This window comes from Lepidochelys kempii, chromosome 12 (assembly GCF_965140285.1).
Source record: "Lepidochelys kempii isolate rLepKem1 chromosome 12, rLepKem1.hap1, whole genome shotgun sequence".
Taxonomy (NCBI): domain Eukaryota; kingdom Metazoa; phylum Chordata; order Testudines; family Cheloniidae; genus Lepidochelys; species Lepidochelys kempii.
Window position 1 is genome coordinate 23,296,417 of NC_136391.1, and position 26,383 is coordinate 23,322,799.

Below are 26,383 nucleotides of genomic sequence, written 5' to 3' on the forward strand. Positions count from 1 at the left end.
ACCACACCCAGTTGCATAGATACCATCAGTGTAAAAGAGACGATCTGGTGATGAGGAAGACATTTCACAAAGGAATTAAAATGAGGGGTGGGATTAACAAAAAATACCCAACCAAAAAATTAGAATATGATCCTGGGCAATCAGTATGTTCAAAGCCTTATCAAAAGTGTCATTAATTGTGAACATCTTAAGGGTACTGTTCCATAAACTGCACCATCACAGCCATCAATAACATCATAGAGAAAAAAAGACTTCACCTTTATCACATCTGTAGCCATAGTAACCTGGCAAACAGTGACAGCTGAATGAGGCCCACTCGCCAAGACATCTCCCATGAATGCCACAGGAAGAGGAGCCCGTGGCCTCACAGCTCCCATCTGTCAGTGCACAGCCAGGGGAGCTATTCAGGGACTCTGCAGGAGATTCAAGGTCATACACCTTAAAGAGAAAATCAGAGAACATTGTGACTTCATTTTAACAAGCAGTTAAACTTTATCCCAGAGATCAATAGCTACACTACACCACACTGTCTGTATAATTCTAATTTCTCTCTTTTGTAGAGCTGAAGCCATGTTTTGTTTTAAAAGGCACTAGTTTTTGACATGTTTAATAAATGTTTGACTTTTAAATATTAAACAACAAGGGTCATATTTTGCATACGGATACGCTCAAGCAACACACACTGACTAAAGGAAAACTCCAGCATTTAAAATAAAGCTGGCATGGATCTATATATATTTCATTAACATTCAGAAATTCCTTGTGGGGGAGTTAGGGAATGTTACCTGGCAGGATAGATGGATAAATAATAGAAGGTGGGACAGTAGGAGATAAACAACAGCACAGTCTGGGTCTCACAGAAACATCTGCTTCCAGGTAAGAGAGAGGGTTTTATGTTAATTATACTATCCATGAAAAAAAAAAAAAGCCAATACCATTGTGCCTGATATAAGCTGAGATGAATCTGACATTTAATAGAAAAAACCCCAAGTGGTGGTTTACTTTAATGGGAGCTGCACATGTGTATCTGAAGCCATGATGTGTGTCTCTAAAGTTTCATCTACCTGTTCAACCAACATTATAACAGACTGGAAGCTGGCTTTTGCTGTTCCCCAGTGGACTCCCACATTGCCAGAGAAGCACAAATGACAACACATTTCATCAAGCTGGCTGGCCTCAGTGTGAATCAGAGATGCCAACTGTCATTAAACCCATAAATGTTATATTCTATTGCTTTATATATGGTAACAAATTTATCTAGCTTCTACATCTTCATAGCGTTGCTAAGCAAAATGATCACCTTTATGGCAATTTGTGGAGGTTACAGCCTACTCAAGAGTCCTAATGACAACTACTTTCCCATGATTTAGCATTATTTGAAATGACTCATCAGCCTAAGACCTTAACATTATATTCTCTATTTGCTATTCAATGTAAACGACATATCTTGTACATTTCCGCTGCTGAACATATAACAATTGCTCAAAAAAGGGTAAAAAATAAGTATGTAGGCAACTCATTGAAAATAAGAGATGCACTATAGGGCCAATCCTGCAGGAAGCTACTAAACCCTTATGGGGTCAGTCCATTACTAATCAGAACCAGAAGAGTGTCTACATCTTCAGAATACAAATCCCATTTCTCATACAAAATTCCTAAAACTCTAGACCCAAAAGTAATACATCTTTACAAATGCAAAAATCATGACACCTCCTCTCTTACCTGAGTATCCAAGATTAAATTGCGCAGGCAGCCAGTAAAATGCTTGTGCTGTAACTGAGGGTATGAATACGGAATTGATTCCTTTACACCACCCAGCTGAAGAACTTGGATCACATCCAAATACCTTTGAACAGTGAGATGCATAATAAAAATGAATATAAATGGGCATGTTTTACCTTAAAATACATACACTGCAGTATAGGGAAGATAAATAACACCACTCTTGCATTTCCAAAGAATAAATTTGAGGAATGGCAACTTTCTACAAGGATAAGAAAAACTAAAAACCAAATTTTCTGCTAGTGTAACTCCACTGAAAACAATGGAGTCACCCAGAAGAGAATTTGGCCCTAAGGATTACATATGGCATTTTCAAGTTTAGCACTGAAGTGGTGGGAGTTTTAAGGTGTTACAATCTACGAATCAGACTTCAGGATTACAAATTACTCTCAGTTATATAGATTGGCACCATTAAGGTAATCTTACTGAAGTCATACAATCACAGAAGTGTAGGGCTGGAATTACTCCAGATTTACACTTGTATAATTGACAGCTAAATTTGCCCTTACACATTTATGTTTGTTACTAGTTTTAATTGAGAATTTACAAGATTTACAGTATTGAGCACATAAAATCTGATTTAGTTGGGGTCCAACCCTGCTCTGTTTAAAGTCAATGGAACAAATTTGTTAGTAAGGTTTGGAGTAACAGGTCCAATAACTGTTTAATAATTAAGGAGTGTCTGTCGGGTGAGGGAGAATAATCGTGTGGTAAAGGCATAGTACAGGAGATATGGATTCTGTTCCTGGATCTACTAGGGACTTGATCTATGACCTTGAGCATATCACAAACTCTGAGGTAGGTTAGTTCATTAATGTTTGTATAGCGCTTTGAGATCCTTGGATAGAAAACACAGTAGAAATCCACAGATGTCTTCTGAAGCATTAACAACCCTCCTTTCATCTTTATAAATTAGATGTTCAAAGATATTAAATTATTTTTCAGTTAATCTCCAGAAGTGCACTGTTACCTTCCTCTTTGTGGAATAGTCTCCGTGACCTCACAGTTTGTGCGGTCTTCAGTTGACAACCATTTACCTGGTCCCTCTATCTCTGAAACGATAGCTGCACTGCAACGATCCAAAGTGAATCGAACATCCTGCACCAAAACATATAAGGCTACTGTCATACCATAAAATGAAGAATTACACTGTGCTTCACTGAACTGCTTCAAACCTTGTACTGAAGTTTTAGCCATTTCCCTCTCCCTTGCACTATGCAAATGGCAGTTCTGGGCAACTGGGTGCCGGAAACCGGAGTGTTACAGGACCTATATTCACCCTACCAGTAGGTTGCTAGGCCATGCCAGGGACCCACACTAACCTTGTCATTTGTGATTGCAGGAGACATTGTGAGGAGGGTCAATGTCTGGATCTGCAAGCTTTCTATTGCGCATTGGGCCAGCGAGATGGTGACTAGGTCAGCAGGTGGATTACAACTGAGATTCAAGGCTGAAGCTGTATGCCTGTGATGATATGGCCGATCAGCTCACGCTCCTTCTCACTTGACGATGGCTGGACTGCAGTCACCAAATGTCCTAATTTTTCACCTTAGTGTAAATGATCTTGGGGCTTGCACCAAACTGAATTTAAGAATTAGCATTCAGAGGGATGTGGAATTGATTAGAGAGTGGAGGTTACACACAAGACTGGTTTGGTCAAGGTTGCTTGCAAAGCAAGTTTGGCAGGAAGCTGTCCATCCAGCCCACGGCCTGAAAAAAATGTTAACTGGGAACTGGCTAGTTTAATTTTCAGAGTAGGTGGCTCAGAGATCACACACAGAGACATCCAATATTCAAGGCTCAAGCTTTTTAGGGGTGACAAAGTTCCTCTCTTGATGTGGGGGCAGACATTTGGCTCCATGACCTTAGGGACTGGATCCAGGCAGGAAATCGCTATGGTTGCCAACCCTCAAGGACTGTCCTGGAGTCTCCAGGAATGAAAGATTAATCTTTAATTAAAAATTATGTCATGTGATAAAATCTCCAGGAATTCATCCAACCAAAGCTGGCAATTCTAGAAATCGCTACCAAGTAGTGTGGGTCAGGATGTGACCCTAAATGTGATACTAATTGGCGGTGTCCTCAGTGGCCAGCACAGATAAGACTAAAAAGGACCAGTCTTCCAGAAGTAAGTGGGACCCAGCATTGCACTGGTGGTCCTTTTGCCTATGGAAAAAAGGGGAGACCTGAAGTCTTCGCTGACTGAGGTCCTGGTAATCTCTACCCCCCCCCCACACACACACACACAATTAGGGGGAGATGAAGAGGATTTGGAAGTGAATTGAGTCCTAGGGGAAGGCACAGGCAGGTCTACCCCAAATTACTGGTTGTATGGTATCCTGAACTCAGATAATCTCCTGGCGTCAGAGAACAGGAATGCCCCTCCCCAGTGTTAAATACCTAAAGTTGTACCCTGTTGATTAAAATCTATCCTCTGTGTCTTGTGTTCATTTGTCTGTGTGTCCTGATCAATAAAGGGTTTTGCCATTTTCTGTGCCATTTTCTATATTACAACCAAAGGCAATATATAAAAACACGAAGAAATGGACATGCAACTGTGCATTTAATTTGTGCATTTGATTACAATAGTCACACTCACAAAATGGATAATTGCACTTGCAAATGGATAATTTGGCACATTTGTGCACACAATTAACTGAGTGGAGACTACAAAGATGTTAGTTTATTTGTGAAAATTAACATTGCATCTACAAATTGCATGTATTTGTGTGCCTACTTTTAAAAAAAATCTGACCCTAAACTGTGCAAATGTATAAGATCAGTAAATGTCTTACCAGATAATTTCCTTTCTGCTAGCAGAATCTCCCACAACTCTGATACATATGGGCTATTCCCTCCTGTCTGCAGTTTCCAGAGGCAGTTCAAAGCTGTTGGACAGCCCATGTTAGCCACTCTACCTTCTCCAGCTTGCTGCCAGATGATTCATTCTAAAGCTGTGATTAGTAACAGTAACATCAATGTGAACAAGTAAACTACAGTAGGCTATAGCCTACAAGCATAGCTATCAAAATTAAATATTGTCCCTTGGCTAGGAAGCCAATCAGGGAGCTTAGAAGTGTGTGAGACGCTGCTAGCAGAAAGGTAATTGCCAGATAAGAAATTTAGCATTCTGCAGCTCAGTGTGTCTCATAATTCTGATATGTATGGGGTAACTGCAATATCAGAATCCTTGAGATTTTTGCTGTTTTTGACACGAGCTAAACCTTGTCCACATGGAGTATTAGGCCTTTAGTGTTGAAGTGGCAAGTCATGACAGTTTTAGTAAGGCATGCAACAATACTTGCATGCCTTACGCGGTCCAAAATGGCATCCCTCTATGCAGCATGACCTCACTCATATGGTGCGGGTCAGGTCATACAGTGCAGAGCGTCCTCCATGGGGGCCAGATGGAATCGTCCCGCAGTGCAGATCCAGCCCAGTGGCTGCCAGTTGGTCATGCAGGCATGAAATACATGGCTTGCATCTACAGGCAGGTAGTTGAAGCTCACCTGGAGAAGAACAGAGTTCCAATCACTTTGGAAAACAGCCCTAATGAAGCTAATGCTTCCCCCTCAATAGCCAGACTGTCCGTTGTAGATAGACTGGGTCTGGATGGTGGATGGGTCTTGGTAAAGTATCTCTAGTCTCACTGGTAGCTGCAATGGTGGTTCTAATTTCAGTTCTATCAGATTGGAGAACCATAGTCTCTTTTGCCAGTGCAGAGCTAACACTTTCACTTTTGTTTCTCCTTGCCTTATTTTCTGGATCACTTTTCCTAGAAGTGGAAAGGGTGAGAATGTGTATAGCAGGCCTTGTGACCATTTGTGCAAAAACAGCATCCGTCCCCAGGGATTTGGGGTCTGCTTCCCTGGTAAAGTACTGAGAAATCAGAGTGAAGACTCCCTGATTCAGACATCATTCTGTGTTGCTGACTGTGCACCTGCAGAACCAGTCTGCCTTTTGGTTCAGCTTTCCTTTTATATGCATTGCTCTTACGGAAGAGAGGGTCCTGTCTGCCTATTCCATTATCTCCATTGCTTTTGCGTGTAGGGTTAAATTCCTCATTCCCCTTGGTTGTTGTTATACACCATAATAGCCATATTGTCCAATTGGACCAGAACAAGTTTGCTGTCTAGGTAGTTCTGGAACTTTCGTTGGGTTCATCTTGACAGCTCTGATCTCCAAAAGGTTGATGTTATGGTTCCTTTCCCTGGGGTTCCCGGCACATCCAGCTGTGGCTAAGGCGTTAGAAGCTTGCTTTATGCAGCGCCTTGAGCTCTTTGGATATGTCTCCCTCAATGTCCTTCCCCTTGGGGTCCCGCTCCTCCTGCATCAAGGATGGCACTCAATAGTCAGAGTTCCCTGATTCAAGAGGCCCGAGAAGAAAGAAACCTGGGTATGAGCCCTGCTTCCCTTTCTAGGGAACTTACGACTCATTTTAGGACTTGGGGACAGGACCTGGGGCCCCTTAAGGGCTTTTTCATTCTCCATTCCTGTTCTGTCCCAGGCCTTATCCCTTGGGCTTATTGGATAAAATGCTCCTTTTTTTCTTTGGAGTCTTTCCTTACTCTGCTCTTCATCTCCAGATTGGGCATTTCTTTTCTGGAGTCTTGGTTTCTTGAGCCGGGGGACCCAACGTGCCTGTCCAACTCAGAACCCTGTGCCCTAGCAGTGCAAGTGTCAGCTGGCTGAGAACAGGCAGGGCACAATTTGCCCTCCAAAGGGCCTGTAAAAGTTGACTCACAAATAGGGCACCACTTTGATTTAGCTCAGTGTTTGCACAACAGCTATGCCATGCCTTGGGGGGATATAGGAGTAGGGGGTAGGAAAGGCAGAGGAGACTGGCAGGGAGGTACCAGGTATCTGAAACCAACCCACTGGTCAATACCCAATCCAGGAGAGAGAGAAAGGGTGCTTGCTATTCCCCCGCTCCCAAAAAACCTCCCCAAACATATAAAATACAAGTGAACTGTTACTTGACCGCTGCTGGAGAGGCAGAAGATCTGGCAGAACCATAAAGCTGAAGAAGGGATCATGAGCATGGCTAGCACAGGCTATGCCACAGTTTTGAACTGCTATGGAAACTACAGACAGGAGGAAAATAGCCCATATCAGGGGTCCTCAAACTTCATTGCACCGTGAGCCCTTCTGACAACAAAGTTACTACATGACCCCTGGGGAGGGGGCACGGAGCTCAAGCCTGCTACCCCGAGTAAGGGGAGAGGGGGCTGCAGCTTGAGTTCCGACGCCCCAGGTGCGGATGGAGCTCAGGCTTCAGCTTGAGCCCCTGGTCCCAGCAAGTCTAATGCTGGCCCTGGTGACCCCATTAAAATGGGGTCCCGATCCACTTTGGTGTCCTGAACCACAGTTTGAGAACCGCTGGCCCATATGTAACAGAACTGTGGGAGACGCGGAGCTGCAGAAGGATAGATTATGAAATTCATAGTGCTATCCTCCCAATATTCACATTGTGCATCAGGTCTACAGGTATATATGGAATGAAACACTCAATTTTCCAGTTTCTCATTTATATCTTCCTAATTCTGTGTGTATGCAAGAGCTAACTGGAAGTAAGAAAACCATAAAGTGGAAAACAAGTATCTGACCTGACCATTAGTTCTGACTTCAAGCCGATGCCATCTTTTGTCAGTCAAGTTCAAGTGACTTGGGAAATGCAGCATCTCAGTGCCTGCACCATGGTTAATTTTCAACACAGGAATGCCACTGGAAAGTTCTAAAAGACCAACAAGAAAAATTAAAAAGTTACATTTTTAAAAATCTATCTGCAAATATATTTTTCCACTTTTGCTACGTTGGTGTATGTATTGACTTGATTAGTTTAACAATTATTGTCAACCACAGGTTACTGGGCTCAGTGAAGGAACTATGTGGTTACATTCTATAGCTAGTGTTATGTAGGAGAAGTTATTGTCTGTTGGCCTTGTTACTTATAATTGTATTAATGAGTATGCTGTTTGTTAATTAATTGTACGTGGAATCTGCTGACTGAACTGTGCAGAGAAAATACGCTGCACTAAACATTTTTTCATGATCAGGCTCTAAACCAAACATTGTAATCTATTCCTTACTAAGGCACTAATACCATATTACATTCTAAAGTAAAAATTCAGACTAATTACGTACATGCATGCATACAGGGTTTGCTATATCTCAACCCCTGTCTAAATTCATAAGTAAATACAAATTCAGCCTCACAGAAGCAAAGTAAAAATCAAGTCATAGATTAATATCCCAACATTTAGGACAATCTAAAATATACACAATTCTGCACACATCTTCTTTCACGAACTCACTGAAAATAATTGAGCAACAATTAAAAATTCATTGGATGTATAGACAACTTTAACTACTGCATATATGGCTTGGATGGTGCTGTGGGACTAGATTCATCCATCAAGTCATAGTCTGTTAAAGAAAACATGTTTCAAAAATGCCTTGAGACTGAAAGAATTTTAAGAAGTAGATTTCTGTCTTCACAAACCACAGAAAATGACATGCGACTGACTGCATTAATCATGTAATACCTGTCTCAAAAGTACCTGAACTCCTTTAAAGCACTAGATATTTCCTTGTGGGATTTTTTTTTTTTTGTAAATCTGTCTGTTCTATTTCACTTTGATTTCTTTAGCTCTAGGATAGGCTCAGAACCATTAGTGTAAACTAAAAAATACCCACAATATCAAAGAAAAATGTTCTGCTAAAGTATATTTCAGGAGACTTTTTTTTAATTTTTCTAGGGTCTTGCATTCAAGAGACAAACTTTTTATGAATCCATCAGACTGAAGTAAGAATTCACACTATAATTACTATATTATCCATGCAACATCAATTCCTAGAGAATCCTTACTTCAAGTCCCTACAAAGCATTTAGTTATGTGCAATGTACAGCCTACAAGTACCTATTGCCATGAAGTTCTCTGGACTCCCAGGCTCTGGATCTGATAAAGGACCACTGTATAGTAAAAGCCCATCTGGAACCTCAGTAATAAACTCTAGGGATAGTAAGCTCTCAAAACAAGGCCTGATGGGTCGAAACCATGCATATCCATTTCCATGGAAACTGTGCTTAGTCTGCTGGCAGTCAGGTCCAAGAAATGAAGTAGAACAATGACATCTGAAAGAGCAAATCAGAGGAAGGCTAAAGCAAAATAAATAAATGAATAGATAAACTAAAAATACTATAATCAAAACATTTACTTTTAGTTAATCTACCAACCTGGGCTGGATATGATTCAGTGATCTAAAAGTTAGAAGGTCTGTGTCCAGTAACCAGTATCCTCAGTCATCTTGACCCTTTTTGAAAAGCTTTTCAACATAAACATTTCCTACTGTTTTCATAGTGACCCTACCCACGGAAGAAATCCCATGAGAATCCTATGAAAATTCTAAAAGGTTAATTGGGAATTAAATCTCGAAATCATGAAAGGAGCACTAAAAAGTGATGGAGCTGTGGAATCTGAAATCATCATAACAACCATTCACAAAATTATTCTAAATTGTTGAAGAACCGCATAGAGAGATGAGTTAACACCACTAACTTATTTGTGTTTTTTCATTGGTTTCCATTTAGGGCCTTATCTTGACAGTCCTTATTCAGACTATACTTTCAATGGCTTCAAGACTGCAGGACCAAGATCAGGCCCTTAATAAAGAACTGTTTTTATTATTAAGTTTACAGTCTTCTGCACATGTAACACTTTTCTGGATTTCCCTCCATTTGAAATGTACAGTTTATTGCCGATCTGAAGGTGCATCTATCACTTTTCTAGTCCTGTATCTTGTTAACTACATTTAACATTTTAAAAAAGAAATAAAAGAGACAGTACGAAAAGTTGCAGTGCAAGTTTCCTCACCTGTAACCATTCAGAGTGTCAATACATGTCCCACCATTGAGACACGGGCTTCGGGGGTAGGAGGCACAAGACTGATGAACTCGTTCTCTAGCGGAACAGGTGCAGACTGCACTGATGGTGATTGTTACAGAGACAAATGACACATCCCCAGCATCCATCACTGTTGGGATGTCACTCACTGTGAAGTAGTTTGTACAACCGCTGCCACCACTACAGTCTATTCTCCCACATTCGTCTACATCAATCTGTGAAATGTTCACTTTTAAAGCTGATTGGATCTAAGAGGAAACGCAGTTTAACAAATCACCAGTCTGTCCCTAATGGAATGTTTTCATTTGTTCCTTCAGTTCTGAAAATCCATACAATCATAAACTTTATGGAATACTTTAATTACACGAAAATTGGTCATTAATAGCCTAGACTTTGTGAGCAATCAAAGTGATTTAAAGGAAATTATATGTATTCAGTGTGCGTGAAAGTTTACAGTAGCAATATTTCCTGGAACTCAATAATTGCTATCACTGACAGCCAAATTATTAGAGCTGTTCTGGACTGTTAATAATATTTCTAAGGCACCAGAAAGTGCTAGACTGGCAGACGCCAGAGTGCAGGGAGTGGGATTGTGCCTAAAATCTTAGGGCAGTGTAAGGCACCCTTCTCTCCACCCTTGCTCACTCATAAAGGGCCAGGTCACAGCCAGCAAGAAAATTCCAAGTTAAGTTTTCTACTCACCCTGTTATGCCCACATACTGTAAATCATAAGTTCACTCCCCCAATACAGAAGCATGGCCTGACCAAGGCACACGCACAATTGAATCGAATTCAGGACTGCTGAGTACCCAGCCGAGTAGTGGACATGGCTTGCTACATAGGCAAGTTTTGAGGCATGTGTATCCTAGTTGCATTCAGACTCGCTGACACAACTCCACCACATCTGCATTTACCTCCCGCCATCTCTGCAAGAAGATGCAGTGATGTTCAGTGTGCAGGGTAATGTGGGATCTCTCTGCACAGGATTTCATTTTTTATTTATATATTTATTATTTGAATTACATGACTTCCTCGTTTGCATCATTGCAAGGGTAGAACAAAGCTCTTAGTGTCAAGGTTCTGACCCTTGATCCAAATTCTGAAGCTTTTCATGCACCCATGGAAAGGTCAAAACCTCTAATTCAGTATCAAATGGCATCCTAGAGTACGGTATCCTAGAGAGGCATCACATAGAGGCCAAAACGGAGACTGGGGCCCTATCGTATCGACACTACACAACACAGGCTGTGACCTAAAGACTTACACTCTGAATTGACAAGACAGGCAAAGGGTTGGTGGCAAACAGAGGTACAGAGAAGTAAGGAGCTTGCCTGACGTCACACAGCTGGTAATGGCAGAGCTGAGAATAACCTAGCTCTCCTGCCTCTCATCCAGCTCGCTATGCACTGGATCATGTGTCTCCCAATCAATCAATCAATGAATCAATCAATATTATTGTTTATTTGTGTTATTGTAACACCAAAGAGCCCCAGTGATGGCCCAGAACCCCATTGTGGTCGGCACTGTACAGACACAGAACAAAAAAACCCCAACCCCTATCCCAAAGAGCTTATACTGTAAGATAAAAAACAACAGATGGATATAGCTAGATGGGGGAGCACAAAGAAACAAAGACAATATAGTTGGCAAAGGAGAGTTTCAAGGAGGGCTTTGAAGGACGATAATAAGTTAGTTTTGTGGATGTTTACAGGGAGTTTGTCCGAGGCATGAGGGGCAGCATGGCAAAAAGCACAAAGGTGTCTGAAAATTTAACTTCTTGGGCTGACCAGAGGCAGTGTTTGGATATTGAATTAGAGGTTTTCACCTTTCTACGGGTGCATGAAAAGCTTCAGGGTTTGGACCATAGTGTCAGAACCTTGACACTAAGGGCTTTGTTCTACACTCACAATGTTGTAAACCAGGAGTAACTCCATGAAGATAACAGAATTCACCAATGTAAAACTACTGTGAGCTCAGACTTAGGGACTGGTAATTTTATATGTTTAATAAGCTGTTACTTTTAGTGGAACAATGTATGAAAAACAAATTAAAAATAAACTCTAATGGCCAAAAACAAATTTAAAAACCTTCCATTCTTTTCTTCTCTTTCCATTTTACTAGTGCCTTCATTTCAATCTACCATTCTTTTAAGAACTTCGACCTTTATGACTAATCTTCAATACATCCTCATAAATATTATGACATATATTGAAAGAAGGTAGAAATATATCACACAGTGACATGATGTATCCTGTCAATGCAATTATGGGGTATGCAGTCTACACATATTGCTGTTAGTGGGGATTCTGTATTAAAAAGGTTTAGACAGTTTTGCTATACTGCTACAGAAAAACATGGCACAGATAGACAATCATGATTCCTTCAGACTACTCGGATGGATGTCTTTGATTGTACACTAAGATCAGTTATCATAAAGCCATATCCAAAGAAGTGTAACAAATAAATACACTTCATCATTTATTTATTTATTTAAAATTTTAATGAATAATTCTAGCGCTAATTGCCAATTTTCTATGTTTATCGTTAACTGAAACATATCTACAAAAGATAATGGAGGAATTCTATATTTATGTTTTGTTTCTGTAAGTATAGAAAATTGGTGATAACTCATTAGAGCTATTCATTAAACTCTGAAAGGTGATAAATAATTAATAGAAATGCCATTTCTTCAGTAAAATATGTGAAGCAAAAATTATCCTCTTGTTATCACTATGATGAATCATCCCACTATGTATTATGAAGCAGAGTCTATTTGAAATCAATGTAACTTTCCATATTATCATTGTAATTGCTCTATAAATATACAAGAGAAGGAGCAGTTATTTTGCATGAATAGTATCTGCCTCTCTGATTCTGTGACCTTGGCCATTTGAAGGATTCTAATACTCTATATTGTTGTTTAATAGACAAAATTACGTACTTTGCAGTCTGATAAAAGTTGGGCAGGTGGCGAGTTGTGATTACTGCTCCTGACTGGCTAAGAATTACACACAATCTATTTATTATCACTGAAACCACTTCATGTCTCCATCTCCCCTCCTCTCCCTTTTCTCTCATCTCCCTGTTGTGTCTTATCTTTTAGATCGTAACCTCCTTGCAGCAGGGGCTGTTATTTACTATGTGCTTGTACAGCAGCTGGCACACTGGGGCTTCTTAGACACCAAGGCCAGAAGGAACCACTGTGATCACCTAGTCTGACCCCAGCCCTGTAGAACACAGGCCATAGAATTGATTTCCCCAAAATAATTCCCAGAACAGATCTTTTAGAAAAAACACCCAATCTTGATTTAAAAATTGCCAATGATGGAGAATCCACCACAACCCCAGTAAATTGTTACAATGGTTAATTACCCTCATTGTTAAAAATCTCTGCCTTGTTTCCAGTCTGAATTTGTCTAGCTTCAACTTCTGGCCATTGCATTGTGTTATACCTTTCTTTGCTAGATTGAAGAGCCCATAATCAAATATTTGTTCCCCATGTAGGTACTTATAGATTGTGATCAACTCTTTCCTTAACCTTCTCTTTGTTAAGATAAATAGGTTGAGCTCCTTGAATCTATCACTATAAAGCAGGTTTCTAATCTTTTTATCATTCTTACAGTTCTTCTCTGGACCCGCTCCAATTTTTCAACATCTTTCTGAAACTGTAGACACCAAAACTGAAAAAAAAATATTTCAGCAGCAGTCGCACCAGTGCCAAATACAGAGGTAAAATAACTTCTCTTCTCCTATTTGAGATCCCCCTCTGTTTATTGCATTAGCTCCTTTGGTCACAGCATCGCAGCAGGACCTCATGTTCAGCTGATTATCCACCATGACCTCCAAATCTTTTCCAGAGACATTGCTTTCCATGATAGGGTCCCACATCCTATAGTATGGCCTACATTCTTTGTTTCTAGATGTATACATTTAGCCATATTAAAATGCATATAGTTTGCTTATGCCCATATTACCAAGCAGTCCAGATGGTGGCTCAGCATTAGTGATCATTTTCTTCATTATTTCCCACTTCCTCAACTTTTGTGTTATCTACAAACTTTATCAGGTAATTGATAAAAATGTTAAATAGCATAGGGCCAAGAACCAATTCCTGTGGGACCACATTAGAAACACACTGATTCAGTGATGATTCCCCATTTACAGTTATATGTTGAGACCTATCAGTTACCCATTTTAATCCTTTTAATATGTTCCATGTTAATTTTAATTTTATATCATCCTAGTTTTGTAATCAAAATGTCATGCGGAACCAAGTCAAATGCCTTACAAAAGCCTAAGTATATTACATCAACAATAATCATCAATCAAACTTGTAATTTCATAAAAATATCAAGTTAGCTAGACAGGATCTATTTTCTATAAACCCATCTTGATTGGCATTAATTATATTACCTTCCTTTTAATTCTTGATTAATCAAGTCAAACTGACAGGGCTATAACTACATGGGTCCTCCCATTTACCCATTTTAAAGATTAATATTTTGGTTGGCCTCTGGGCAATACTGCATAGTAGATATTAAGTAATAATAATAATATTTTTAATATGCGCACACACAAAAATATCACACAAAACTAACCAAAGTGCTATGATTCGGAGGAGGAGACTGCCCTCTCCTAACTAAAAAAGTGGCCAGACAAATTGAAATGGAATTTTGTATAAAAGGGATTGATGAGAGGAAGAAAATTAAACGAAAAAGCTGTGATACAAATTTGTATAACAAAACTTCAAGTGAAGCAAAAAGTAAATCAGTAGGCCTGGTATGCTCTTCCATAGTGTGGCTGTGTCTGCATAAAGGATGCTAGTATAGTTAGTTTATATCTATGCAAACCACCCTAATGTTAAGTTCATTGAATTAAAACTGGGGCACATACCTTGTTTTTAAATGCTGCCATTTCACCATGCACTTTTTCTGGTCTATAATAAGAAGAGCCACCACAAACTGCAAATCTTAAGTTTGTCTGTCTTCCGTCAACGTTCATCATACTGAAGATAGTGATATCACTAGGATGAGCTGAGAAGATTTCTGCCAGTAACTCTTTAAATTTGTCATGTCTGCTTTTCCCATATTCATCTTTCCTTATAAACTCCTCCACTGTAATACCTGAGATGGGGATTCACAAGTACAATATACTAAAATGAAATGCCTGCAGAGCTTTGGTTAATCTCTCAACTCACCCCAGCCCAACAGCACTAGATACACACTGCAAATGCATCTATCCTACAATCACATCTAAGTAATAGTTTTTCAAATACAGCAGCAACCAAGCTCAAACAGCAAATGAAACTTACCTGCCAGACGTACAGTAGCTGAATTGCGTATGGCTTCATTTTCCAACTCTTTGACATGGATCTGTACTGTAGATATTACATCAGGCCAGACTCCATCTGAAACTCTGATTCTTAAGTTGTATGTCCCCTGAGGAGCATTATCCACCATTACCAAAGAGCCAGTCCTTTGATTTAATTTGAAAAACCTAGAAGTAAAGCTTCAAATAATGAAAAGCCTAATAAGTCAAACCAGAAACATCCTCTACTCATTATTGAATTGGTTTCTTTCAGCATACACGTTCTACCATATGAGGGCCTGACCGAGCAACACAGGTATATGGCCTCGTAAGCTACAAAAGCCCTAGAAAGTTGGTATGGAGGATCCGTGGTCAACTGATGGGTACCAGAGCCCAATCTCAGAAAGGCACTAAAAAGAAAAAACTTTGTACTGGGAAGTTGTGGAGAAGCTTGGGAAGAGTTTATAAAAATGAGTAGCTTTTCTGCAATTCCCAAGCCCATGAGCTTTCCCCTCCTGACCCAGAGCATGTAGTCTATAGGAATTAGTACAGCTTTATGGCTCAAACTCAGGAATACCCTTGCACAGGTCCCAGTGGTGAGTAGGGAGGAGTGATAAGAGGAGGGAGCAAACCCTCTAGTCCCACACTGGTGCCTGTCAAAGAGAAGTTTCAAGGGAGATGTCTTGCATCGTGCCCATGAGCTATGATGAAAGGGGCAGTTTTGAGTGGCTGTGGAGGTCTACTATGGCCAGGTCACTACTATGGAATAGTACCCTCTTATGGTTTAGTACCCTCAATGGCTGCTGACAGGCAGAAGCTCCAGCTGCAACTCTGGGCTCGCTAAGGCTTTAACACCTTCATTTTCTAGGAAAAAGAAAGCTTGGTTTTGTTTTTATTTTGGGAAACAGAGACAAAGCCACTTCAGAACTACATTTCTGCTAATGGCACCCCACATTTTGTGATGTGGGCAGATGAATTAGTATCGTCTAGGGGCCCAGTTCAACACTGGCATGAACAGACACAACTACAAAGAATTAAAACAAGTTGTGACTGCTTATGCAGTGGGGAATTTAGCTCTAGGAGGAGATCATCCAAATTCACTTTCACTTGTGATATCTTGCGTTATTCTACTCTTTGCTCATACTGGTTGCCTTTATGCGATCAAATACAAATAGATTATAACACCTGGGGGCGGAAAGGGAGGAAATGAAACTGCAGCCTATTTTTATTTTGGGTCTAATACAAAGCACACCCTTAATGCCTAGGAAAAGTAATGGAGAGCTCTACTTAAAAATGAACAGCATGATGTGGCCCTACATTATTTGAGATGAAGATAAATATTGTGTACACCACCAATTCCTTGAAACCTAGTTATATCAACAAAAAAGAACATTCGGGAGGTACGTTCCTTGTTGCATGGGATAATCCTGGCTTTTACACATATAACGTACACAGGGAAATCTCATGGTGAGTAAAAAAATTACAGAAGCATAAACATTAAATATTACTCAGTTTGACACAAATACAATCCTCACTTGAGCATTTTTCCTTCAGAGAGAAATGTTTTATTGTCCCAGTCATCCTGATCTGGTGCAAACACTTCCCCAAGCACTGTTGTTGACCATTTCCCTGTTGAGATAAATTATAATAAATCTGCATTTAATTTTTGGTTTTCAAAGGATTTTAAATTCCACTGCATTCATTACTTCATTTATCATTTTCATATTCCTGTTTGATTTTGGTGAAGGTTATGATCCAAGGCTCTTAAACAATGCATAGCCTGTAGTCTGAGCTCTCCTCCAAGTACACCTGGAAAGCTGGGTAAAGACCACAGACATTGCATAAAGGAGGGAAAAAACCCACAAATAATCAGTAAAAAGAAATAAGAATATAAAACTACAGTATATAAACTGATCTTTTGAGACAAAAAGTTACTAAACCAGAAGCTGAAGACCCAGATGCTCCAATCTGGGGAAGCCATTTTACTCTGCATCACTAGCAAAATCTGCATATAAAGCCATTACTGCTACTCCAGTATTCTGCACCAGAAGAGAATCAGAATAGCAGCTCTCCCTGAGCAAGGAAAAGAGAGAGCATTGGCAGGATGCCTCTATGCCATTCCAATTCTTGGCTATGTTTTCAGCCCCCTGTGGCTCTTGTGACCTAGTGTAAAGTAGAACAGCGGCTCGAACACAGCAAGACGAGCCTGCAGAGAGCAGCAGTGTGATCAGGAGAGTAGAGAGTGAGCTTTAACACCCCTTTGCACACCATACTCTGTGCAGTTTAGTTATAGTCGTGATCTGGCAAAATGTGGGTGCTGAGATAAAATGGTGATGAGCACGGTAAAAGAAACCTATACAAAGTAGAACAGAAATTGAATAGACTATTTTTAAATTCAGAACTTCAGAGTCTACCCTACTTAACCTAGCCTGCTCTACTGTAGAACTTGCTTACACTGGCTTTTGGTTTAAGTGCACCTAATTCAACAAAATTAGGTGCATGCTTAATTCAATGCAAAATAGTTTTCTTTACATATTGGACCTCCTGCCACCAATACTCATCAGGCATGCTGGCAGGGTAACTCTAACCTAGATATACAGTTAAACTGTGTCTTCATTTCAAATGCTTTTAGGATGATGAGCCATCTCGCACAAAACAAGCAATTAATAATGGACACAGGGATACCCTACGATCTTCACTTCTTTATTTTATGGGATTTATTTATTTTTCATTGTATTAAAACCAAAGCAACAAAAATATACTTATGTATTAAAATTATATATTTACCACATACTAACAAAGAAATTGCTGGAATGCATAGCTACAGTTAAAGCTTCCCAGTGCTTTCATTCTAAGCCCCTATTTTCAGTCACTTGTTAAAAATCCCCTATTTTTTTTTCAGGCTCTGCCCAAGGGGAAAAAAATTCCCCCGCAAAATGAGTAGAGTCATTTTTGGAAACAGAGAGAGCAAAAAAACACTTTTTGCTCATTATTATTGTTCTTGTATAGACAAATACATACATGTTTAAAAAACAAAAGATAGATAATTACAAATATATAAATCTTCCTCAGTAGATGATGCTTTCACATTATGACCCAGACCTTGCAAACAGATGTGCCAGCATGAGCCCATTCAGTCATGACTCTGTATATCTGTTTGCAGAATTGGATGCTTAATCTATAAATATACAGAATATTAAAGATACAATAGCAATAACAACTTAAAGAAAAAATTACTGATAGCAAGTAAAATTTTAACTTTTCTATGCATCTGGCTCCTTCGCTGTACACCACCTACCTCTATGGGTATAGACAAAGATTTCCTTATAGCCAGCTTCATGGCTGTTATCATTTTCATCACCAACTGTTATGGTCAAGGTGTTTGTAGCACTCATAGATGGATTCCCACTATCTGTTATAATTACAGGAAGGTGGAACACCTTCTGCTTTTCTCTGTCAAAGGACCTTAGTGCTGTAATGGTTGCTGTGTTATTTCTGTTGTCAGTAAGAGAAAAATCCAAAGAATTCTGATAATCGGGTGGCAGCAAAAATGTAAACGGCGGCCCATTTTCATCACTGTCTGGATCCACAGCATGCAGCAGCTTTGATGTATAGTTCATATACACCAACTGAGGTCCCACCACATTTTCCCAAACAATGGGCATATATGATGCCTCAAACCTTGGCTCATTGTCATTAATATCTAGCAAGTTAATCAGGACTGTAACACTTCCAGTTTGGGCAGGAATCCCTTGATCTGAAGCCTGTATGATTAAATTGTATTGCTGAATGACTTCACGATCCAGGGTACTTGCAACAGTCACATGACCATCTGGGTCAACTGCAAACTGTCTGATAGGATCTGAATCTGATTTAATAAAATAGATAATGTCCCCGTTCAAACCAGAATCCTCATCGGTCGCTCTCACTGTGGTGACTGTAGTTCCCACAGGTATGTTCTCAAAGAAAGGGTTAGTTTGGATAAACTGGGAATTGAAAACTGGGCTGTGGTCATTACAATCTTCAACTTCAATCAAGCAGGTTGCAACACTGGAAAAATCAAGATCTTCCACTTTAATCGTAAGGTTAAACCACCTTTCATGCGGTTTCTCATAATCCAGTTTCTTTTTCAATCTGATAGTTGCATGTTGACCTTCTTTGTTACTTTCAATGTAAAACTTCTGATCTGGATCTCCCCCAATAATGCTGAATGTTAAGTGAGCATTTTCCCCAGTGTCTGCATCTGTAGCTGACACTTTCAGAACTTCTGAGTTGACTGCACTATTTTCAGGGATCGCTGCCTGCCAGACCTCCTCAACGAATTCAGGTATATGATCATTGACATCTGCAATCCAGACAGTGGCAGTACCAGTTCCTGTCAACCCTCCCCCATCTCTTGCCTCAACAGTAAGGAAATATTTATCAGTCTTCTCTCTATCCAGCATTCCCGCTGCTACACGTATTGTGCCACTATTGGGGGTGATATTAAATAAGTCTGTAGCAAACCCAGTTTTTACATTGTCAATTATCCTATATGTCAAAATTGCATTAACACCTACATTCAGATCATCTAAATCCACAGCTGTCATTTCCATAACCGAAGTGTCTGCAGGAGAATTTTCTAAGACACTCCCATTGCAGTCATCAGGCATGCAGGTAAATATGGGGGAATTGTCATTTATATCCCACACATTAATGATTACATCAGCAAATCCAGTAAGTCCTTCTCCTCCCTCATCAGTAGCCAACACAACAAATCTCCAAAGTGCTCGCTCTTCCCGATCAAGCATCTTCTGTGAGTAAATGCTGCCTGTGTTCTCATCAATTGTGAAGACATCAGTTGCACCATGTCCATGCAGAGAATATCTCAAATCGCCTTCATCCATGCTGCTATCAGGATCATTTGCTACAACCTACAAAGGTTTTGCAAACACATACATCATGTTAGTGACCGAATATGCAATTCCTGAATTATATCCTATCTGCTACTACATCCTATCACAGATGGATAGTTATAGACTCTTCACACTATAGCAGTATAATTATCTATGTTTTCTTTCTTATTTTTATAGTAATAATTGAACTACAGAATATAAAAAAGCTAGTAGATTACAAAGTTAATTATTTGGCATAAGCAATAGTTCTTAGGGTTACAAAAGATCATCCATGCTTGTTCAATATTAGTGCCACAATCATTTTCTTCACACACACACACAAAAAAAACCCTACATGCTTTTCTCTCTCCACTGATGAAATACATTTTCTTCGCAAAACTTGGTTTCACTGACATATTACAACAATACTGGACTATTCTTCTATTGAAATATGACTAACATCTAGAACTCCATATAGTACCTGAAGTATAAAGATGGGTAATCCATCCAGTTCTTCAATCACACTTCCATAGTATTCATTGATAGAGAAAACTGGAGCCTCATCATTTTTATTCACAACATTGATTATGATAATTGCATAATCTTCCCATTTACCATCAGAGGCCAACAAGTGAAGTTCATACATTTTCGCTTCTTCATAATCCAGGGGCTGAGCAATAAAGATGGCTCCTGTTTCTGGTTCAATGTCAAGTACTCCACCAGTGTTTCCAGCTGTGATCTGGTACCTTAATTTAGCATTTGCTCCTGCCAGTACCCAAAGAATATTAAATAAGATACGTATCATTTGAGGGTATTGAAATATACATTTACTTTGTACCTCTTCTACTGGATCACATTATTGATCATTATTAATTGTGTTCTATATTAATCACACCAATCAGTTCTTATCCTGATTAAAATCCACCCACAATGTCCTATCTCATTTCAAAAGTTTCACGTGATTAACTATAACAAGAGAGTCAGTATATAGTACTATAGTTAGGTGGTCTTTTAAAATGCATAGCCAAGTAAAAATATTTACAAGCATTTTTCTATTTCCAGGTCACAATAAGTCTAATATCTATAATAAGTTTCCATGGAACAAAATGTCTCTTGAACTAATTTCAGTGGACTAAATTTTGCCCTCACTTAGTACCCCATGTTGGGTATAGGAAGGCCAGTAAGACTGACCAAGTGTACAACTCATGGCAACTATAGTAAATGGTAACCTGTTTATAACAATAAATTAGCATTATAAAATTACAGAAACATCTCATGAAGTAGTTCTTATTCCAAACTCAGCTTCACAGTTCATAGAGCCACAGATTTTAAGGCCAGAAGGGATGACTATGATCATTCAGGCTTACTTCCTACGTAACAGAGGCTATAGAATTTCAGACACAATAGGGGCTCTTGGATTAGTCCAAATAAAGATATTTTACCTTTTCATTCTGGTTCCCCCCTTCTTGCCTCCAATTTTATTGTCACTCTACTCCCTCCCCACTTCACACCTGCAATTTCAATTACTTAACTTGGCTGAGAGGCCAGAGACAAAGGGCCAGATCCGTAGTCCTCCTAAGGCAGCTTCTCCACCACCACGAAGCAGACTTCAACTCAACGCACATGGCCAGCTAAGGAGCTTCCCTTGTGTCAGGGAATCATCCAGTGGCATAGGTACAGCATAGCTAGCTTTGCCCTTGCTCCCTTGCAGCCCTTAGTATAGGTGAATGTGGCCAGTGTGCCCGTGCATTTCAGAGACCTTCTACTGTCAGAATAGACCCTTGAGGCAGTAAAAACTAGTGCAACTTGGATTAGCCTCCAATTTTAGAAAGCACTTAAGCATGTGCTAAAATTCATCCTTGTTCAGGAGATCAGTTGCTCAACTTCAGGCAGTTTCTTCCATGGGATTTAGGTACATGTTTAACTGCATTTCTGAATACGGATATTTTTCTGAAATTGGGATTAAGGACAGAAACAGTGCTCAGCAGCATAATGATCAGCGATCCAGAAAGGTAGCTGCAAACCACCTTTACAGCCCTCTTCAGATTTTGACTGCCAAATGGCCAGTCCTGAAAATCTGGCCTCATATCAATACCTTTGCATCAGTCAATCAGGTAAAATCATAGTACAACTAAGCCTACTGAAATAACCTACTAGCGATAGCCATATTAATAGCTGTACTTATGTGTCACACAATCCCCAAAACTGATAAAAAATATACTATTCCAGTCTGTGTCGAGTCTTGTGAAACTTCTGTTCTTTCCTTTACACCAACAAACTCCTCCTCTCCTACTACCAAAGCACAGACTCTAAGAGCCATCCCATTCACCACTTGCCACACAGAAAATCATGCCCACAGCAAACAGAATCTACACTGGAGATCAGAGGAATACCACATTTATTCTAATTTAGTAGTCAGTAGGATGGGTGGTTTCCTAACACATGGCAATACATAAAATATATACACGAAAAGGGTCTGATTATGTGACAAATTTGCTTGTCTCTACAATAATTGTTTCGAAACTCTTGACCGTTCATGATGATCGATCCCTACATTTCTTTGTCTCCAAACCATTTATAAAGTCAAATTTCATGTAAGACAACACTATTCCTCAGTGTGCCAAACAAGAGACAATACAACAGATATACTGTCAATACAAAGAGAACACATTAATTTCATTGAGATTCAATCTGAATCATTCTAGTTAACTGGGAAAATATTTTTATCACCACCTTTCTTTTAAAAAAGGGTATGATCTATACCAAATTTGTGTATGCTGGCACAGAAGTTATTCACCAACATCCCATGTTAATGTATTACCTCACATAATAGAGTTATTTAGCTGATGCCTCACAGTCCCATTATGAAGTAATGTTCATGCCCTGTGAGTTTAGACATAAAGAAGTTTTAAAATGTAGAGACATAGACATTTTCCCTCCTAACACCACTAAATATGTCTTAGTGTGCTGAAATTAACTCATTAATATTTTAGATGCAGCTATGGGGAATTCCAGTACTTTACCTTCATCTTCATCATTAGCACTGACTGTAATGACAGTAGAACCCACATCCTGGTCTTCATCCACATTAACTTCATAGACACTCTGACTGAAGACAGGTTTGTTATCATTCACGTCGCTGATAAAAATGCGCACGTAGGCTGTGTCTAGAGACACAAGAAACAAGAGATTAAAATACTCAGCTGTGCCACTTCTGTCAGCTACAATTCCTTAAACTGTCTAGCTGCACATTAAATGAAGACGAATATGCAGACAATACAGAAACAAACCCTTAGGGTTATGGACAATTTATATACCAACATTACTCAAAAGCACTTGGATATCAAATGAATGTCACATCCAATTTGTTTAAACAGATAACATGTGAATAATTGATGCCTAATATGGCAATTGTACAGTTTTAAGTCATAACTTTTTGTCCTGAAGCCACAAAAGCCCAGTTTTAACACTTTGTTTAAACACAACCAATGTGATTTCTTTTAAATCTTGAGCTTTTCTGTTCAGCATTTCATTACTGGTCCAGACTCAGTGCAGTGCAGCACACAATGCTTTGAGAAGCCCCGCCATTACCCAGACTAGGCTTGCATCCCATGTAAAAGTAGTAGGTATGGTTTTGCTAGTTAGGAATTACTCTCTAAAATCCATCAACTCTAAGGTGATAATTTTCTTTAGTTTCAGAACTGAAAACTTGCCTGGTCATCATATTAAATATTTCTTCCAGTTCTGAGACAACTGACACACAGAGAAACAATAAAAAAAACCCTTTTACAAGTGAGCTTGGATAAAAATAAATTACAATTTAAAACTTGATTAAAGGGTTTTCTTTTACAGGAAGAGAGCTAAAATCACACTTGATACACTGGTTCATTTCTTACCAGAGTTTGGCCGCCCATATTTTCCAGGTCGAGCAGATTCAAAGCCATCTATCGACTTTACTTCCAAGAGATATGACCCCTTCTTCTCTCTGTCAAATACTGAGGTACTGTATATGGACCCTGTCTGTGAGTCTAAGCGAAAACATGTATAGTCCCCACTACGGTCATGTAACAGAAAGTAAGTGATCTGAAAGGTTAAAAAGAAGATGATTATGCCATACTTCCATTCTGTTGGATAGCTCACAAGTGAACAATTATTCAAGAAAGAACAAATGGTCTTGTAGATAAAGCAGTAGGCCAGGACTCAAGACATCTGGGTACAATTCCCAATTCTGTTACAGACTCCCTGTGTAATCATGAGCAAATCACTTAACTTCCTTGTGCCTATAAGTAAAATGGAGATAATCATACTTATTTTCTCCTGTCCTTTATCTGTCTTGTCTATCTAGATTGGAAGTTCTTTGGCACAGGCATTGTCTCTTACTACAGATTTGTAAAGTGCTTTGTACAATGAGCCCCAACCTCAGCTGGAGCCTCTAGATGCTACTGTAACACACACAAAAATAAAGAAATAAAAATAAGCAAAAGCATAAGCAAATTCGAATTTTAAGAACATATTCAAAATTATGGGCCAAATTCTGATATGCATTATACGCATGGGTGGGTTTGACTGACTGGTGGGTACCCAAGCGCAACATTTGTCTGTAAGGACAAGCCAAGATTTTCAAAAGTGACAACGGATTTTTGGATACTTTATTTCTTGGATGCTCAATTTGAGACACTAAAGACGTGGCTGATTTTCTCAACGCTTTCTGAAAATCAGGCCCCTTTCAAGCATCTCACACTGAGCACGTGGTTCGGACAGAGGCATCCTTTAGGGGAGGATCTATTAATGGAGATTCTCTGTGTCCTAGTAAAGAGGAGAGAAGGGAAGATGATAAAATACAGGTAGGATTTGATGAGAAACTGTCACATGAAAAAGAGTCCCATTCAATTACATCATGTAATGGCAGACAGCTAAAAAGTGACAAGTTTTTTAAAGTGCTTATATAGAAATGCTAGAAGTCTAAATAATAAAATGGGTGAACTAGAGTGCCTCGTATTAAATGAGGATATTGATATAATAGGCATCACAGAAACTTGGTGGAATGAGGATAACCAATGGGACATGTAATATCGGGGTACAAAATGTATCAGGACAGAATAGGTCGTGCTGCTGGGGGAGTGGTACTGTATGTGAAAGAGGGCACAGAATCAAATGAAGTAAAAATCTTAAATGAAACAAACTGTACCACAGAATCTCTGTGGATAGTAATTCCATGCTCTAATAATAAAAATATAGCAGTAGGGATATATTACCGACCACCTGACCAGGATGGTGATAGTGAAATGCTCAGGGAGATTAGAGAGGCTACAAAAGTAAAAAACTTAACAATAATGGGGATTTCAACTATCCCCATATTGGCTGGGTGCATGTCACCTCAGGATGGGATGCAGAAACAAAGTTTCTTGACACCCACCAGAGGAGGGGCAATTCTTGATTTAGTCCTAAGTGCAGCACAGGATCTGGTCCAAGAGATGAATATAGCTGGACCGCTTGGTAATAGTGACCATAATATAATTAAATTTAACACCACAGCAGCCCAACACTGTAGTATTTAATTTCAGAAAGGGGAACTACACAAAAATGAGGTGGTTAGTTAAACAGAAATTAAAAGGTACAGTGCCAAAAGTGAAATCCCTGCAAGCTGAATGGAAACTTTTTAAAGACACCGTAATAGAGGCTCAACTTAAATGTATACCTAAAATTAAAAAAAACATAGTAAGATAACAAAAAAAGTGCCACCATGGCTAAACAACAAAGTAAAAGAAGCAGTGAGAGACAAAAAGGCATCCTTTAAAAAGTAGAAAGTTAAATCCTAGTGAGGAAAATAGAAAGGAGGATAAACTCTGGCAAATGAACTGTAAATATATAATTAGGAAGGCCAAAAAAAGAATTTGAAGAACAGTTAGCCAAAGACTCAAAAAGTAACAGCAAATTTTTTTTTAAATACATCAGAAGCAGGAAGCCTGCTACACAACCAGGGGGGCCACTGGACAATCGAGATACTAAAGGAGCACTCAAGGACGATAAGGCCATTGCGGAGAAACTAAATTAATTCTTTGCATCAGTCTTCACAGCTGAGGATGTGAGGGAAATTCCCAAATCTGAGCCATTCTTTTTAAGTGACAAATCTGAGGAACTGTCCCAGATTGAGGTGTCATTAGAAGAGGAGGTTTTGGAACAAATTGATACACTAAACAGTAGTAAGTCACCATAATAAGTCAGGACCAGACATTATTCACCCAAGAGTTCTGAAGGAACTCAAATGTGAAATTGCAGAACTACTAAGCCCTGGTCTACACTAGGACTTTAGGTCGAATTTAGCAACGTTAAATCGATTTAAACCTGCACCCGTCCACACAGTGAAGCCCTTTATTTCGACTTAAAGGGCTCTTAAAATCGATTTCCTTACTCCACCCCTGACAAGTGGATTAGCGCTTAAATCGACGTTCCCAGCTCGAATTTGGGGTACTGTGGACACAATTCGATGGTATTGGCCTCCGGGAGCTATCCCAG

At 39.4% G+C, this 26,383-nt stretch overlaps 1 protein-coding gene across 1 annotated transcript in view; it reads right to left on the bottom strand.

Annotated features, from left to right (window-relative positions):
• LOC140896277 (neural-cadherin) overlaps nt 1–26,383 on the bottom strand; it is a 71,627-nt gene that overhangs the window by 13,041 nt on the left and 32,203 nt on the right. Inside the window, exons 14-26 of the mRNA XM_073307833.2 lie at nt 23,764–23,950; nt 22,891–23,034; nt 20,349–20,632; nt 18,292–19,906; nt 16,529–16,622; nt 14,998–15,182; nt 14,580–14,809; nt 9,657–9,934; nt 8,703–8,917; nt 7,389–7,516; nt 2,753–2,880; nt 1,723–1,846; nt 258–438 (exon numbers count right to left, since the gene is read on the bottom strand). Coding sequence (XP_073163934.2) covers nt 258–438; nt 1,723–1,846; nt 2,753–2,880; nt 7,389–7,516; nt 8,703–8,917; nt 9,657–9,934; nt 14,580–14,809; nt 14,998–15,182; nt 16,529–16,622; nt 18,292–19,906; nt 20,349–20,632; nt 22,891–23,034; nt 23,764–23,950 — 3,793 coding nt within the window. The remainder of the gene's footprint in view (nt 1–257; nt 439–1,722; nt 1,847–2,752; nt 2,881–7,388; nt 7,517–8,702; nt 8,918–9,656; nt 9,935–14,579; nt 14,810–14,997; nt 15,183–16,528; nt 16,623–18,291; nt 19,907–20,348; nt 20,633–22,890; nt 23,035–23,763; nt 23,951–26,383) is intronic.